At 59.6% G+C, this 16198-nt stretch overlaps 1 protein-coding gene across 1 annotated transcript in view; it reads right to left on the bottom strand.

Moving 5' to 3' along the window:
* Window positions 1-16198, bottom strand: part of RBM19 (RNA binding motif protein 19) — a 146183-nt gene that overhangs the window by 36536 nt on the left and 93449 nt on the right. The window contains exons 22-23 of the mRNA XM_034637974.1: window positions 13725-13830; window positions 923-1043 (exon numbers count right to left, since the gene is read on the bottom strand). Of these exons, the coding sequence (XP_034493865.1) occupies window positions 923-1043; window positions 13725-13830 (227 nt within the window). The remainder of the gene's footprint in view (window positions 1-922; window positions 1044-13724; window positions 13831-16198) is intronic.

The following is a 16198-nucleotide window of genomic DNA, read 5'->3' on the forward strand; positions in this document are numbered from 1 at the left end:
CCTGCCACACCTTCCACATGCCTGGTGTGGCCCAGTGTGGCCCAGTGTCCTTGGGGCTTTCCTTCATCCCTTCTGCCTGATTCCCAGCAACTTGCTGGGCAGGACGAGGCCTCTTGTGAGCCAGCCCCCCACTCTCTCCACTTTATCTGTTCCAGCCATGCTGGCCTCCCTGCTTCTCTAGGTGCCAAGCTCAAGGTCCCCACTGCTCAGGCAGCCCTTTCGTGGGCACAAATGTCACCTCTGCAGGAGGCCTTTCTAGACCACCTGCTCCAGTAATGTACCCGGCCTCTTCCACTCAAACCCGTCGCCCAACAGAGCAGGTGCTCACTGAGTATTTTCTGGGGATGGACTGAATCATCGGTGAGGCCGCGTGATGCCCCCAAAGTGTGTAAGAGGTGAAGTCAGGTTCTGGGACCATCAGGCCCCCGGCAGGGAGTAGATGGCCCCCAAACTGAGTAACCGAGGAGGGTAACCAAAGAGGTGGCAGAGGGCAGCGGTTTCAGTGTGAGCGAACCCCTAGGCTGGCCACAGGGACCTGGATAGAAAGTGCTGGGTAGAGAGGGCAACTAGACTGAGCTGTGGCCTTGGGTGGCAGTGCCAGCCAGCCAGCCACCTGGCAGGATGGAAGGCGGGGGTGGGGAGGTGGGATGGGGAGGGAATAAACCCCCTGACCCCAGTCTCCTCCTCCCCCCAGTTTCCTGCCAGGCCTTCCAATGACCTGACCCAGCTGGAAGCCATAGGGCATGGAGGCTACGGGTGCCGTCCACACAGATCAGCCTCTCGGTGGGAAGCAGGGAGAGGAGGGCGGACAGCAGATCTGGGGGGCAGAGGGAGGGCACCCAGCACATGCATGGAGACAGGGATCTTGCCCCATGCAGCCCATCGCCGCAAAGACAGTGCTCTCGGAGCCCCGCACACTTACCGTGGAAGCGCTCAGCTGTCTTCCGCCGCAGGGTCTGCAGGCTCACCTCCGAGTCAGCCCACTCCAGGACCAGTCTCCGGCCGTAGAGGTGGGTGCTGTGACACAGCGCCTGGAAGGCTCTCTGGGGGAGGAAGGGCAGGAAATGAAACTGCGAGCTAGTGGAGACCTACTGCAGACACTGCATCCTGTCCCCCTCCCGCCTGCTGGCACCTCAAGCTCAAAGGCCAGGTTCCGGCCCTTGTGACACCTGCTCTCTGGCGAGGGTGTGGGAGCTGTTGGGCACTTTATTCAATTAGTGGGTTACGTTCCCAGGGAGAGAGCTGCAAGTGACCGTGCCGTCAATATATCTGCCTGTAATTGGTGCCCAGGCCAGCGGCCGACTTCTTCCCCGTGCTGTGCTGTGTCTGGGGAGGGCCACCCCATGAACCGGCTCGTCTCCCACTGGGTCATCGGGGGCCATGCCACGTGAGAAAGCCGAGCCCTGTCTAGCCATGGTGACGGCCACACAGGCCCCTTGCTTTTGCCTGGTGGCTTTGTCCTTCACTAGCCCCGAGGAGTCCGTCCCCCACCTCTCTCTGCTGCCCGAGGCCAGGCCACCTTCAGCCTCCGGAAGGCCCCCCCACCCCAGGCGCTGGCTCCCTCTGCAGCTCTGTTTTCCTGCTCTTCACTGCTCCTGGCCTCCGAGTTCTCCCTCCCCCATCTCTGGTGTTTGGCGCCACTTTACTGAGATATAAGCCACACATCGTGCGAGTCACCCATTTGAAGTACACAGTTCAGTGGTTTTCAAGATATTCAGAGTTGTGCGGCCATCACCGCGTCAAGTTCAGAATACTTCATCCTCCTCCTCCCGGAAGAAACCCCACACTCGGGAGCGAGCACGCCACACCCTCCCCCGGCCCCCCCGCAAACACTAGTCTGTCTCTTTGGATTTGCCTGTTCTGGACATTTCAAATGAATGGAACCGTGCGGGATGGGTGAGTTCGCTCTGAAATGCGGCTAGGGCCCAGGCTAAGTAGCACTGCCCAGGGGTTCTCCCTACAGCTCTCCCGTGGCACACAGAGGCCACGCGCTTAGACTCCCAAGCCACCGTGCCTGGGCAGGGCAGGTCCTATACCTCCTCGCTTCGAGACCTCAGCAAGTTAATGAATCCCTCTGGCCTCAGTTTCCTGGTCTATGAAATGAGAACGTTAATGGTACTCCCAGCTAAGGGTTCCACGGGAGATGAGAAGGAGTTAACGTGGAAGGTGCCTCCAACAGTGTGGGGGTATACAGCAAGCGCCAACAGATGCTAGCTCTCGTCCTGGTTGTGCTGTTACTGCACACTTATCACATCTGTGATTTCTGTCTCTCAGCACAGAGGCCTTGAGTCGGCGGTGGGTGGGGACAGGGCTAGCCCCGGGGGGCTCGTGAGCACTGGAAGCAACGGGGGCTAAGGGTGGCGCTGTGGTCCGTGCTTCTAGGCTGCAGTCAGCACCACATGGTACGAGAGCCCATCCCTCTTGCTTCCCGCATGCTGCGAGGAGGCAGCGTGACTGTCAGGGGCTCAACCGTGTTCCCCCCAAAAATGGATGTTGGAATCCACACCCCTGGTACCTTGGGGTGTGACCCTAGTTGGAAACAGGTCCTTGCAGGTGTAGTCAAACGAAGGTGCGGGCGTCCTGGAGAAGTCAGGCCCCCTAACCCACTGTGACTGCGGCCTTGTAAGAGACAGAGATGCAGGGCAGGTGCCGCGTGGAGACAGAGGCTGAGGAATGCCACTGTCACCAGGAGCTGGGAGAGAGGTGGGGACCAGACTTCCCTTGAAAGGAACCCAACAACTCCTGCCCCCTTGACCTTGGACTCCTAGCCTTGAGAGCTGTGAGATAATCAGTTTCTGTTGGTTTCAGGCACCCAGCCTATGGCACTTTGTTACGGCCACGGAGGTGACCCTGGGTAAGTCAGGTGCCCCACTGGGAGCCTCGGTCTCCTCATCTGTAAAATGGAGCTAATTGTGCGATTAACATGTAACAAGCCCCGGCGGCGGGAGCGGGGGAGGTAGTCCACAACTGATAGTCGATAAACCACCAAACCTGAAAAGCACTGATGGGAGGTGGCTGGGACATGCATCTTTTTAAAAGGAGATATGTGGTCAAAGTACAGAAATGCTTTGTTCTCAGTCGCGCTTTTCTGGCAAGGGCCAGGTGCGGGGAAACTTTTTCTCCCCCCCCACCCTTTTTTGACTTTAATTTAAAAAACTCTTTCTGACTGCCAGCATAGCCTCTGCATTTTTTCCACGCGGATATAAAAATGCATCTGGACTCCGAGCCGAAATGGCCCATTCAGAGCTTTAAAACACACGCGTTCTCAGCTGGCATGGCAGAGAAACAGCCTGACTGGGGGAGCGGGGGTTCGAAGATGGGGGAGAAAAGTCAGTTGGGAGTCTGGCGGGGTGGGTATTCTGCCCCGGCACCCGGGTCCCGAGGAGCTGTAGTCCCGGGGACGCAGGCGGGCAGGGGCGCCTACGAGGCTGCATCTGGGGAGCAGAGAGAAGTGAGGGAGGGGGCCTGGGAGGTGGGCCCGGGCGAGGCGCCCCCACCCCGGCCTCCCTCTGCGTGCAGCCTTCAGACTGGCGTTTCCTTCAGAACCCTGGAACCGCAGTCTCCACTGCTGGGCCCCACCAAGCTTGGAGAGGGCTCTGCTCACTGCAGAGTTGCTAAAACCCCCTCTCCTCGCCTCCCTCTGACGGCAACCCTTCCAAATCCTCATCTCTTCTTTGGAAGGGCTTTGCACCTCCAGAGGTGAAGATGGCACAACCATTGAGACTGGGGGCTCTGGGCCCGGGCTGCTTTGGTTCCCATCCCCGCTGCACCACTAAAAAGCTATGTGAGCTCGGGCAGGCTGCTTAACCTCTCTGGGACCCGAGTCCTTGAGGGGCAGCAGTGAATGGACAGGAGGAGCACCGCTGGTGGTGGTGGTTATTATTATTATGGATGCCCTCTGCTCCCCTGATGGCACCGAAGAGCAGGAACAGTATTTGGTGGGACACAAAAGCTCTCGTGCATTCGGCTCTGGGGGCACAGTGTGTGGTTCTCCCAAAATAGCAGGATGAGCTTCTCTTGCCCCAGTCCCCTCTGGTTCGTAGGAGACCAGGTCTCTTTCCCGAGTGCCCGCTGCCTTGCTAGGTGCCATGCAGTGGCCTCAAACTGTCTCAGGCAGCAGGGACAGTGACCCGAGGCTGAAAGTGGCCTTGGACAATCCAGCAGTCATATTTCACCAAAAGAGCCTAATGAGAGCTTGTTATATTTGGGGGATCCTAGGAGGCAGGGGGGTGGGTGAGCAGGAGGACACAGCCCAGGCCTCGAGGGGCTTTCGGGCTAGTGCAGAAGACATGGAAGGTTCCAGGCACAGCAGAGGGGAACGTGAAGCCCCGGCCTCTCTGGCCTGGGGCCCACCAGCAGCTTCCTCCCCGGCCTCTGTGCCTGCTGAGACCCGCCACCTTCCTCCTGAGAGTTCTGAACGTCAGCCGCAGGCACCCCTCTGCCAAATCAGCTCTCAGGGCCTCGTTCACCTGGGGGCGCCCGGGGTCAGTGCGATGAGGGTGTCTCAGAAAAAGTGGGGAGTTAGACGTTCCTGGCCTGCTGCTTCTCTCCAAATCCTGCTTCTGCTGCCCGTTTTCTTCCCTTGGAATGCAAGGGCCTTCTTCTTCCCACGGGTTATGGATCTCCTGGGCTGGAACTCTAAGCCTATGATCCCAACCTACTCATGAGAACAGACATCATTTTCCCATTTCAATGAAAGGAATACAGGCGCCGGCCAAGGTCCCCACGCACGTCAACTTCCTTCTAGCTTTTCCTTTCAGACCCTGTACGTTCCATCCCTGGGCCTTTATAATCTGCTCTGGCCTTGGAAGAGCTCCCTCCTCACAGCTGACCTGCTGGTGGTCCAGGGGACACCATGTTCTCCTCACACAGACGACAGCCGGGCGCCCTCCCTGCGCCCTGCCCGCGTGGCCTCCAGCCCAGCACCGGCCCCATGGACACCTGCTTGCGGGCCGGCCTCCTGGGCTCAGCCTTGAACCTGGAAGGGAAGGTCTCTCTCCTTGCTGCCCCTAGCAGTGCTTGGGACACAGTGTGCCCAGGGAACATGGCTGTTCCCCTCATCTGCGGGGGATACGTTCCAGGACGCCAGTGGACACCCGCACCCACAGATGGTACGGAACCCACACGTACTCCAGTTTTCCTATACGAACATTGTATGGTACAGTTTTGCCTATAAATTAACCACAGTAAGAAACCGAACAACAATAACTAATAATAAACTAGAACAATCGTCCGATAAACTGTAATAACGGTTATGTAAACGGGGTCTCGCTCAAAATACGCTCCTGTACAGAAGTCCCCCTTCTTCGGGTGGCATGAGAGGATGACGTGCCTGCGTGATGAGACGGAGGCCCCACACCTCTACGATACAGAGCACGGGGGACAGAGGAACAAGGAGCTCATGTCTTCGGCTGCCCATATGCATGGGACACTCTGCCTTTCGATTAGGACAGGACCTGGTATGTACACGGTCTTGTGTCTGGCAAGGGGAAGAAGATCTGCTCCCAATAAGAATGACTTTGGTGCCCTGGGGGACAGGAACAGGTGTGCAAGCCACCAGGACTCGGTACACCACCAGACCACCCACTTGGGTCACTGCAGAAGCCCAAAGATCCAGGTGGAACTCTAGGAGTGCATTCATTTGGCCAGGAGAAGGCCATAGAAGAGGGGAGCCCCTGCTCTCTGGAACCACTTCCTGTCATCATCCGGCCAGTTTTGGCTATTCCTGCTCTTCTCTGGACCATTTTCCCGGCTTTCACAGCCAACACCCACGGACTGTATAACCAGGGCTCTCGCCCTCTAGTTTCTGTTTAGGGTGAGCAAATGGGAGGGGCCATAGTACTGGAGGGAGGGAGGAAAGGGGTGGGGTTATTTCTTTCCCTGCTCTCTCCCTCCAGGACTGGCGCTCCTGCCGGGGCCCCTCTAGGACAGCTCCCACTGTCACTGGCCCCTGCAGGCACCAGCATCCCTAGCAAGTCCCTGAGCCCTACTTCCTCCTCCATAAATCCCTCTTGGATCATCAAGGAGTAGACTGTTTGCTGACCCAGATGGCTGCCCAAAGTCCCTCTGCCTTGACCTGGGGCAGACGGACTTCTCACTTCGGACAGCAGGTCTCAGAGCCTGGTCCCACTCAGAGAACTGAGGCGTACTAAGGCCAGCTCGGGCAGGTCTGGCTGGAGTGCAGGCTAGCTACCACCATCGTCTGGTTCCCTGACTTGGCTGTCCTAGAATCACACCCCTTTGATCTCCTCCAACCTGAGCCACCAACCATGGGCACCGAGAGCCCTAGCTTCCAGCTGCCTCTTCTGCAATACTACCCCCCCCCGCCAACCCCACAAGGAAATCTACGAAGGTAGAGGGGGAATGACAGCCACCGGCTAGACTGTGACCAGGCCTGGCAGCCATCTTTCCGGAACAGGGAAGGCACTGGAAGGCTGCCAGCGCAGCACTGGCCTGACCTTTCTGCAGTTCTCCCTGGAGACAGACCTCCTCCTCCCGGCAACAAAAGTCCACTCGGTGCCCTTGGCAGGACTCCCATCCCATGGGCCGTGGCTGCTGGCCCAGGCCTGAGGACAGGACTCCTGTCTTTACAAGTCCAGGCCCTTCTCGGCCCCTTCTGCTCTGTGTCTTGCACAGTGGGAGGGCTCCATCCCTCCGCAGACGTCAAATCCACCTGAGCACGGACAATGGCAACCTGCGCCCGGCCATCTGTGCCCCCAGTGCCTGGAGCAAGTGTGACCTAAGACGGCCAAGAATGGCCACGTGTGCCCAGGAGCACGGGGTTGATTGACAGGGACGTGAGCACCAGGCCCTGGCTGGGACCGTTGGGGGCCTGGCTCCTTCTCTCCACGGAGGTGGCTGAAAAACGTGGGGCCCGTGCTTCTGGGAGGAAGGTCTGCCAGCACCGCATGTTCTGTCTCTCTGGGCAGCATCCTGAGCTCCGAGGGGCAGAATCTTCTCGTCCCCGCCTTATGGTGCCCACAGTCCCGGAAGCAAGCTCTCAGCGGGTCCTGCCAGCAGGCGGGAGCTGGTCCCCGGGATGAGTGGGGCTCCTGGCACGGGACTGGGGGACCCCACTTAGCACCTTAGTCCATTGCAAGTGAGGATAGTGGGGAGCTGAGGGCAAGTTTCTCAGAGAGACGGCCGGGGCATTGGTTCCAGGCTGCGGCGACTATGTGTCTCGGAGAAACAGATGTGTCTCCTGCCTCCCCTGCGTTTATCCACACAGCTCCGTCCAATTCAACTCAACCTCCCTGGAGGACCCACCATGAACCAACACCACGGTGGGGGACACAGAGGTGAGGCATCACCTGTGACCTCTGCAGAGATAAAGGAACCACCGGGAGAAGACAACCAATGCCAGGTCATCGGCAGTCAGAAGCGGCCAGGCAAAGAGGCAGCGCGGCCTGCTAATGGCCTTGGGCTCCAAGTGGGGCCCGCAGCGTGGCCCTGCTGCCTTCCGGCTTTGTGACCCGAGGAGGCACTTCTCTGGGTCTCCATTTTCTCTGCTGCAAAGTGGGGGCACTCTGACCTCCTGCGTCTGCCGGGAAGAATAAGGAAGACGGCAACGATTCATTTACCCCAGTGCCTGGCACGCGGTAAGGGCCTGAACCCCGGTCCCCGTTGTTGCCGTTGGTAGTACAGCTTTTAAAAAGCTACCAGTAGTGCTCCTGGCGGCAAGGAAGTTGCCCGTCTTTCTCGGGCTGGGCTGGTTGGCTTTCCTGGGTTACGTGGACGGACTGCCTGGTGAATCTGGAGTGAGGACTCTGGAAGCTGCCCTTCCCCTGGGGGGCAGAGGCCCAGAGGGAGGGACAGGGTGAGCAGAGGGGTATCTCACGGCGCTGCTTATCCCCCGGAGATGAAGGTCGCACCCTTGCTAGTCTGAGAGGGGCTTGTCCTGACCCTGGCTTCTCAGCCCGTAAGTGTGTTGGCTGAGCCTGAATCCCCGCCTTGAAATGCAAGGCTCAGGATTCCAACAACTTCCTCTTACGCCTGGGCTCTAAAGATGGGAACAAGGCAAAACCCTGCGAATGAGACAGGGGCATGAGTGTCCACACCTAACACTCTTGCCTGAACAGAAGAGTGGGGACCAAACCCCCATTCCCGAGTTGGCTTCCAATTAACATGTCTGGAGACAAAGAACATCCGAGAGCCGGGCAGCAGCCCTGACCCCTGGGGCCCGGCCCACTCGCTGCTGCCCCTTCTGTGGTGCCCTGTGCCATGGCCTGGGCCCGGCCCTTCCTCTTCACAGTTGCCTCGGGGGCAGTATTACTTCTGACGGGGGGGGTGGGGGTGGGGGGTGGGGATGGATGAGAAACCTGGCGTTCGGGGATACGAAGCCCGTTGTCTGTGTCCACGGCCTCCTCATTTCCATGGGGTGATGGCCCCTTCGGACCCTGTTGCTCCCACAGGCCCCACGGAGACCGTGCTCTACTCCATTCTTACACTCAATTAAGCAAACATGTGTTGAGCGCACACCACTGATAATCGGATGGCGATCGTCATTTACAGGGCAGGCAAGACGGCTCAGCCCCTCGCGGGCCGCACCGGGCACCCAGCCCCGAGTGGCTGTCCCTGCGTCCAGATGCCCTGCCTGGCTTCCTCAGGGTCCACCCTCTCCACCACGGGGCTGGTTTCGGCAAAGTCTGCAAGGTGACAGCATGGGTGCGGCCGGGCCCGATGGTAGCCCTCGACGAAACTCTCAGCAGCACCCCAACCCTGGGGCCAGGGGCGGGGGCCGTGTGTCCACTCCCCACCCCCTCCCCCGGCATGGTGCCGAAGGGAGAAATGGGAAGGGACACATTAACTGGTGCGACCCCACAATTAAAGCCACGGTTGTTTACCACGGCGAGAACAGCTCTGCCTGCCAACACCAGCCACCATCACGTCTCCCTGCTGCCGGCTCCCCCCAAGTGTTTATTTAAGCCAACACATTGCTCTGCTAATTGGATAACATTCCATGTGAAAATAGACCTTTTAAAACAACAGCAGCGGCAGCAAATAAAAACAGCTGCAACTGCAAAAGTACAAAGGCGCGGCGGGCTTGGGAAGGGAAGAATTAAAGGCGCATGCATGGGAAAAAAATTAATATTCTGGTTTCCGGGCCACGAGTCCGTTCTTCCCATCCTTTCCCTTCTGGGCTGCGCTTCCTTTCCTCCTCGGGGACCTGCCTGCTCTGGGCAAAGAGAGAGGGCATGGCGGCTGCAGAACAGAACCCCAGTGGCTACTGGGGGCCCCTCTGAGGCCAGGCTGCTGTCGGGCTGGGGAGGGCTGGAAGCTGACATGTGAGCTGGAGGGGCTGATATCAGGGTGCTCACTCCTTCTCTGGGGGTGGGGGGGCTCATTTCAGCCTGGGGGGGGCTCATTTCAGCCTGGGCAGGCTCCCGAGAGATGCTCTTCCCCCCACCCTCACTGAAATGTCTCTAATTGGCAAGTCCTTCTCTCTGCTGGGTGCTGGAGAGAGGAGGGGCTGGCGCTCAGCGTAAGTGAGCAAGTGAACGCATGGGCTTTGGCATCTGGCTGGCACACGGGCCGGCTCTGCCCAGTCCTGGCTGCCTGACCCCGGGGCCAATGACTTCACCCTCTTTGAGCCTCAGTGTCCTCAGGTGTCAAATGCCACCCACCACTTCCCTCTGGAGTCTTGGGAGAATGAAGAATGACAAATGTTAATGCCTAGCACCCTCCTGCCAAAGACAGGCTTTGAGAAGTTGATCAATGCCAAGACGCTGCCCTTCTAGAAACATCAGGGTCCAGAGAGGCACATGGCACCTGAGACAGGGACAGAGCTGTGCACATGAGCACAGACCCAGGGAAGCCCACTGCATTTGGGACGGTTCGAGTCCTTGACTTCCAGGCTTTGCTGATCAGCCTCTGTCCCGCTCCCCTCTACCTCGAGGGGGAAGGTCTTTGAGAAACATCAGCTCATCACCCCTGGAGTTTTAGGGAACACTGGCACTCTCAGAGGGACTGACACTTACTGCCCCGGACATCAAGGGCCGACAAGTGTCCTAGGATGGGAGAATGTGCCAGCTTGCTGAGCCTGTGATGAGGGGAGACGGGTCTCCTCCAGTTTAGCGCCTTGGCCCGGGAGCCAGAGCTGGGCTTCCCGCTGGTTCATGGGGATCGGGCCACGGGGCTCTGCAGAAGCTGCACAGACGTTACTCGGCGGCCGTGCGGAGACATGGGGAGGGAGTGATGCAAATCTCCCGCCCGATTCCTGGGGCTGCTGCAGGTTGGGGCGAGACAATGCGCGTGTGGTGTACGTGTCACATACAAAGCCAGCGCGGTCGGTCGCGGGAGCCTCTGGCTATTGTCATCAGTTGCCTGGTTACTCTGAGCTCTGCCACGACAGCCTCTGTGGAGCCTTGTGCTACGACTCTCTTTCCAGTTTGGGGGTGTGTGCTTGACCCAGAGGGGCCCGACAGATAACAAAGTCCCTGATCATGTGCAGGGTGGGACACGGTATCGTGGAGAAAGGTTGGAAAACTCGTGCAGGGCGCAGGAGCAGCGCAGATGGGTACGTGTGGGGGCCCCAGCAGCCGGCGGCGCCAAGGGGCTCCCTCTAGGGACTGACTGGGGCCTAATTCTCTCCTCAGCCAGCTGGGAATGGACTGGTTGATGCTGGGGAAGGAGTGCTGTACTGGGAGCCGACCCACCTGGGGTCAGGCCCTGGTCCCTCCCAGAAACCGTCAGTTCCTCCATTGCTTTCCAGACTCCTCGCTGTGCAGTCCCCTGTTCGTGACCCCCTCCCGCCTCTCCCCTCTCCCTGTTCCCTCCCATCTGAGCACTGCCTGGGCCCCTGGGTGAGGCTCCAACACCAGGTTCAAGGGCTGCCGATCCCAAGAGTGACGACCTCCATATGTCCACGAGGGTGTCCCGCCAGGCAACGGGAGCAAAGCCCCCAGTGAGGGATTTGGGTGGGTCAGGGATCAGTCAAGCCGTGGAAAGGCTTCTAAAGGAGGTCTCCTTCCTCAAGTGCTTCTGAAGGAGGAGAGCCACGTAGGGGAAGCCAGCCAGGGGAAGGGGGTCAGGCAGGCTCCTCTAACATTCCCACAAATTCCTTCTGCGGAAGTAAACTGTGATCTTGGGGTGTTTTACTCAGTGTCTCCTTACGGCCCTGTGCTCCCTCTTCAGACTCACACCCACCCTCGTGCTGGCTCGACATGCACAGTTGTCAGGATTCTATTCACCGGTGTGCAGCGCGCACGGCTCTCTGGGTCAGCGGCAGGCGCTAAACATGCCACTCGGAAGACAATAAAGTTCTTCAGACAGACACGGAGAAGGAGAGGGAGAAGCAGCTTCCCTGGGAGGCAAAAAGAGCAAAGGGATATCTGCAGGGAGGATGCGCTCGGTGGGTTCACACTTCGGGGAGGGCCGGCTGGTACGGTGGTGGCCACAGGGAGAGCTGCTGTGGGTCAATGCCAGGGCCAGAAGTGGCCCCAGAGCCCGGCCGGCCGCCTGTCAGAGCCGAGGGGCAGGAGGAGCCAATCCCGGAGGGGCTGTGTGTTGAGTCGTCCCTGTCCTCGGCTGCCCTTTCTCCTCCCGGAGCCCAGAATGGAAGGCAGGGCAGAGGTGGAGGGGGAGGAGCCACCTGAATAAATCAGAGAGCTGTGCTGCCAGGCCTTTGGAAATGTCCTCTGCTGCCGGGCCCTGGTGCCGAGAGCTGCCCAGCGGGGAACTCGCTCCGCCCTGTCTACCTGAGGGGCCCCTCCGCCCCAGGGAGCCCGGAGAACACAACCCCCGACCGCGTCCCGGAGCCCGAGCCCGGTCTGCTCCTCCTGCCCCAAGAGCCACGTCTGCCCCGGAGGGAGGCCGCCGTGTGTTAGAGCCATGCCTTCCCGCTGCAGGGCTCGGACACCTCTTCCCTCCGCTCTGTCCCATCCCTCCTCCTTTTTAGCCCAGCGCCATTGTCGCCACCTTCCTCCCCAGCACCACTAACAGACGGAGCTCCCAGGGCCAGCGCCACCCTAAGAACACCACCCCCTCCAAACCTCACGACAACCCGATGTGAAAAGCCCTATCACCGTTTCATAAGGGGGGAAACTGAGGCACACAGAAAGTAAGACACTTGTCCAAGGTCACACAGCAGGTAGCGGCAGGGCCAGGATTCCGACTCAGGCAGTCTAATGAGCCCCCTCGGAAGAGGCAGCTCTTGGGGGCGGGGAGTGGATCCCCCCTCCTCTTCTGCCCTGCTCACAACCTCACGCAGGGCCCCCGATATCAAACAGGCAACAACAATGTCTCTGTCCCCTCACTGTCCCACCCCTCAGAAGCCTGGAGCTTGATGGAAAGCCATGGAGAAAAAAAAACACTGTCCCGTGTTTTCCTCCCCTCTGGTTGGGACGAAGGTGCAGTGGCCCCCAAGGGGGCAGGGCTGGTGGGAACAGGGAGGCCTCGACTCCTGAGCCAGGGCTCATGTGCGCCGTCCGCCCGCACCCTGCGAGGCTGGAACCTGCTTCCCACTGCTGTCTTACAGCTGGGGAACCTGAGGCGCGGGGCAGGGCTCGGGAGGCCAAGCCGCTGGCAGGAAGGCGCTCTGGACGGCTGCCCTCCGTGGCTTCCCTCCGAGCCAATGCGGGTCCCCCAAAGGTGCCTGCCCTGCTGATGGGAACCCAGGCCAGGGCCTGTTGCATGCAGGGGGTGCTGCCCCTGCTGCCATGGACAGGAGGCAAGGGAAAGGCTGCCAGCAGAGAAGAAAGGGGAGCAGATGTCCGGAGAAACGCGGCCACGTGTCAACAAAACAGGCACTTGAGTTCAAGCCGCGGAGACAAAGGTGGCTGGCAAGGCTCCCCGACGTCCCAGGAGTGCCCTCTGTGCCTGTGCGTGTTCCCAGGGCCCACAAAGGCTGCAGCTGTGTCCCTGAGATGTCACCTTTGGCTCCACCCACTGGGCCTCTGGCGACGGCAGCTCGCAAAAGGCCAACGGGTGCGATTCTAGCAAAAACCCCTGCTTTCTCGAAGGACGCTTCATGAGACGTGGAGGGGGTCCCACTAGTCTCTTCACCGTACCCTTGAGGAACGACAAGGCCAGCAGAGGGGAAATGCACAGGCTCATGAGGGAGCCCCCAGACACAGCCAGACCCCCGATCGCAGCACCTCTGCTCCCATATCTGCTGCTGGGCTGCCCTCAGCATACCCCTGCAAGGGCGACCCACCCGCCGTGCTGCACTGAGCCCAAATCCCGAGACTGCCTTGCTTCCAAAATGAGAGGCGCTCTGTGTCCAAGGAGACTGAAAAATGCCACAGCTGTGCTTACACACGGCAGCACCTGGCTGCGCTGACCTCCCCTATAACCAGGACAACTGAGAGGCCCCGGCCACGAGTGGGAAGATGAGGGGAAAGACGTGTGTCCCCATGGACAGGTCTCCTTCCTGAAGTGCTCGCCCCCGGTCCCTGACATGCTGCATGGCCTCTCCCATGCTGCCCGCCTCGGGGTGCTCATGACCGGGAAGCCTTGTCTGAGCTGGGGAGCCCCGGGAAACCCACCTGCCTCCCTACTTTGTATCCCAGGTTCCTGCGGACGTCACATCAGGGAGGGTGGGCAGGGGACACAGAACGGCCCCCCCCTCCAAACACAAAACCCAGGGCCTTGTCTTCAGAGGGAGTGGCGGAAATGAGCAGGGTCAGGGAAAAAGCAGGAGAACCAAATGGGGCAGCGACACGCCCTCCTCCGTGAAGAGCTTTTTGCTACTTCTCCTCCTAAGGGCCCAGAGGGCACAGTCTCACCTTTGCGTCCTGCTTCGTGAGGAAGTCCACGAAGCCGAACCCTCTGTGTGTGCCTGTCCCGGTCATCTTCTTTGGCAAGCGGACAGTCTTCAGCTCCCCGAAGGTGCTGGAAACAAAAGGCAAAACACAGCAGTTTAAGAACTGAGGCCTGCAAAGGGGCTGGGGTATGTGTGGGAGGGCAGGACCAACTCTCACACACGAATCCTTTCTGGTTAGAAAAGAAGTACCCGCAGGAGCACGTGTGCATGTCCACACACACCCACACCCACACCCCATACAACGGAGTCCCCTCCCCACCGTCCGACACACGCTCCGGGGCATGACTGGTCTTCTCTCCTTTCAGATCCGGGCCATCACGCTGGGCAGGGAGGGATGATCGGGCTGGAGAGGCTGATGGAGAATTTTTGGTTCCTCTCTGACAGGCTGGCACGCTTGGCCTCCCCTTGCCTGTGGGGCTGACTATCTGGCAGGGGGGACGCAGCCCTGCACGCGCGTGGCCAGGGCACGGGGCCGCTCGTGTGTGCGAGCCAGGGATCCGCACGCAGAGTCAGCAGGGTCTCCTGACCTGAATCCGCCTGCACGGCTGAGCTGAGCACACAGCAAGCCTGCGTGGAGCGAGCAGAATGAGCCTCTGCTCCCGGCCCCAGGCCCCGGGATGTTTCCTCAGTGCTCAGCGCCGGAATGACACACAGCTACTCCCTCTAAACCCCATGTCCCGTACCTCCGGGCTTTAGTTTTGATATCTGCTAAGCCAAAGTCAGGCAAAGCTCTGGAGAAGAAAATGGCTTAGCTCCCCCTGACAGGGATCAAACAGGTAAACACTGCTTGGACCACCCCCTGCCCTCCCCCCAGCCTCTCCTCCCAGATAAACGTTCCAGAAATTCCCGGACAAAAGGATCAGGCCTCTCGGGCTCTCCTGCCTCACTCCCCCACCCCAACCCTGTTCCGATGTCCATTTATCAAATATATGTGCGCAAATTGCCGCCGATAAATATTTAATGTGCATGGCATCTGAAGAGGTGCTATTTTCTTTGAAAATCTACGCGCACTGGTGGGTGGCTGGGCGCACGGCACACACACTCAACGGCCTAGGATGCTTCAGGGCCAAAGACCGATTGGGTAAAAACACAGTAAAGGCCGTAAGCTCTCGTGAAATGATATAAGCTAAATCCGAGGCGTTAACCCGCAGCCCTGCCAGCATGACCAGGCATCTGCCAGCCCAATTTCTGAAGGCAGGATGGTGTGTAAATGCGGCATTATGAATCCTCAAAATGGATCTGCACGTCTCCTCCGAGCTCCCCCAGCAGCTCCCCCCAGGCTAGCGACAAGGCCGGCCTCCCGGGGAGGGGAGGGGCTGGAGGGGGTAGGCCTCCGAGCCCTGTCAGTCTTTGAGGCCTGGCTGAGGCTCTGGCTCACTGGGAGGGGGGGTGAGGGGGCGCGGTGGGGGCCCAGAGGCTGGGCAGGTGGGGACGAGCAAGAAGGTAAGGTGGGAGGGGCTGAGAAGTCGAGCCCGCAAACCCTGCTTTATTCTGCCACCTAAAGGCCAAAGCATCCCATGACAGGCACTGTCTCTCCTCTTCCGTGGGAGTCTCAGAACCTCGGTCAGGGAGGCCAGCGGCCAGATGAGTTTTCTCGCAGGGTCGTTCAGATACGGGGTGCTTTGGCTCCAAGTTCTTCAGAGAGACATGGGGACGGCAGGGATGGTGCATCTGACGGCCATGAGGACCTGAGTGTGAGAGCACTCAGACTGGTAAGAGAAGGCCGTAGCCAGCACCTCCCACGTGCCCAGGCCATGAAGGGTGTTCTATGCACAAGGGCACAGACAACCCTGCCCCAGGCTCTCACAGGCCTTGATTTCACCACTGCTTAAACTCCAAGCAGCCTTTGCTCATCCCCCTGGGCCCCGGGCAGTCAGGGCTCACCAAGCTTCTCAGCCAGGGCACTGTGGTGTGGATGCCTGTGCGCTCTCTGCCTTCCCGAGGCTGGAGCTCAGCTCTGCCACGGCAGAAACCACATCTATCGCGCTCATCAGGGGATCTGCGGCAAGGAGCCCAGTGCCTGGCCCAGAGGGGACGCCTGGTGGCATCTTTGGAACGAACAAGCAAACGGCAGCCCTGGGCCGTAGACGCGACCACTGGTATCTCACCACTAACACTCAGAGGGCTATGTCGAGGAGGACGTGACACAGGCCACGGGGTATATACAAATAGCACAAACGTTCATGGATAGTCTTGCCATCCCCATTTCACGGATGGGAAGACCGAGCTCAGGGAGGCAGTAGTCCTGACTAGCAAGTGGCAGGTTTAGGATGTGAGTCTGGGCGGGTCTGATGGTAAGCTGGAACTCTCTTTCCACTGCAGTGTTTCATGGTCCTTCAATTATCTGGATGCGGACTGGCCACTTTCTGGACTGCGGGGCTCTTTCGGAGGCGTGGCCCTATCCGGCGTGAAGCTGGAGCAGGCTGGCTGGGAATG

The sequence above is a fragment of the Ailuropoda melanoleuca genome, chromosome 12, assembly GCF_002007445.2.
Source record: "Ailuropoda melanoleuca isolate Jingjing chromosome 12, ASM200744v2, whole genome shotgun sequence".
Classification (NCBI taxonomy): domain Eukaryota; kingdom Metazoa; phylum Chordata; class Mammalia; order Carnivora; family Ursidae; genus Ailuropoda; species Ailuropoda melanoleuca.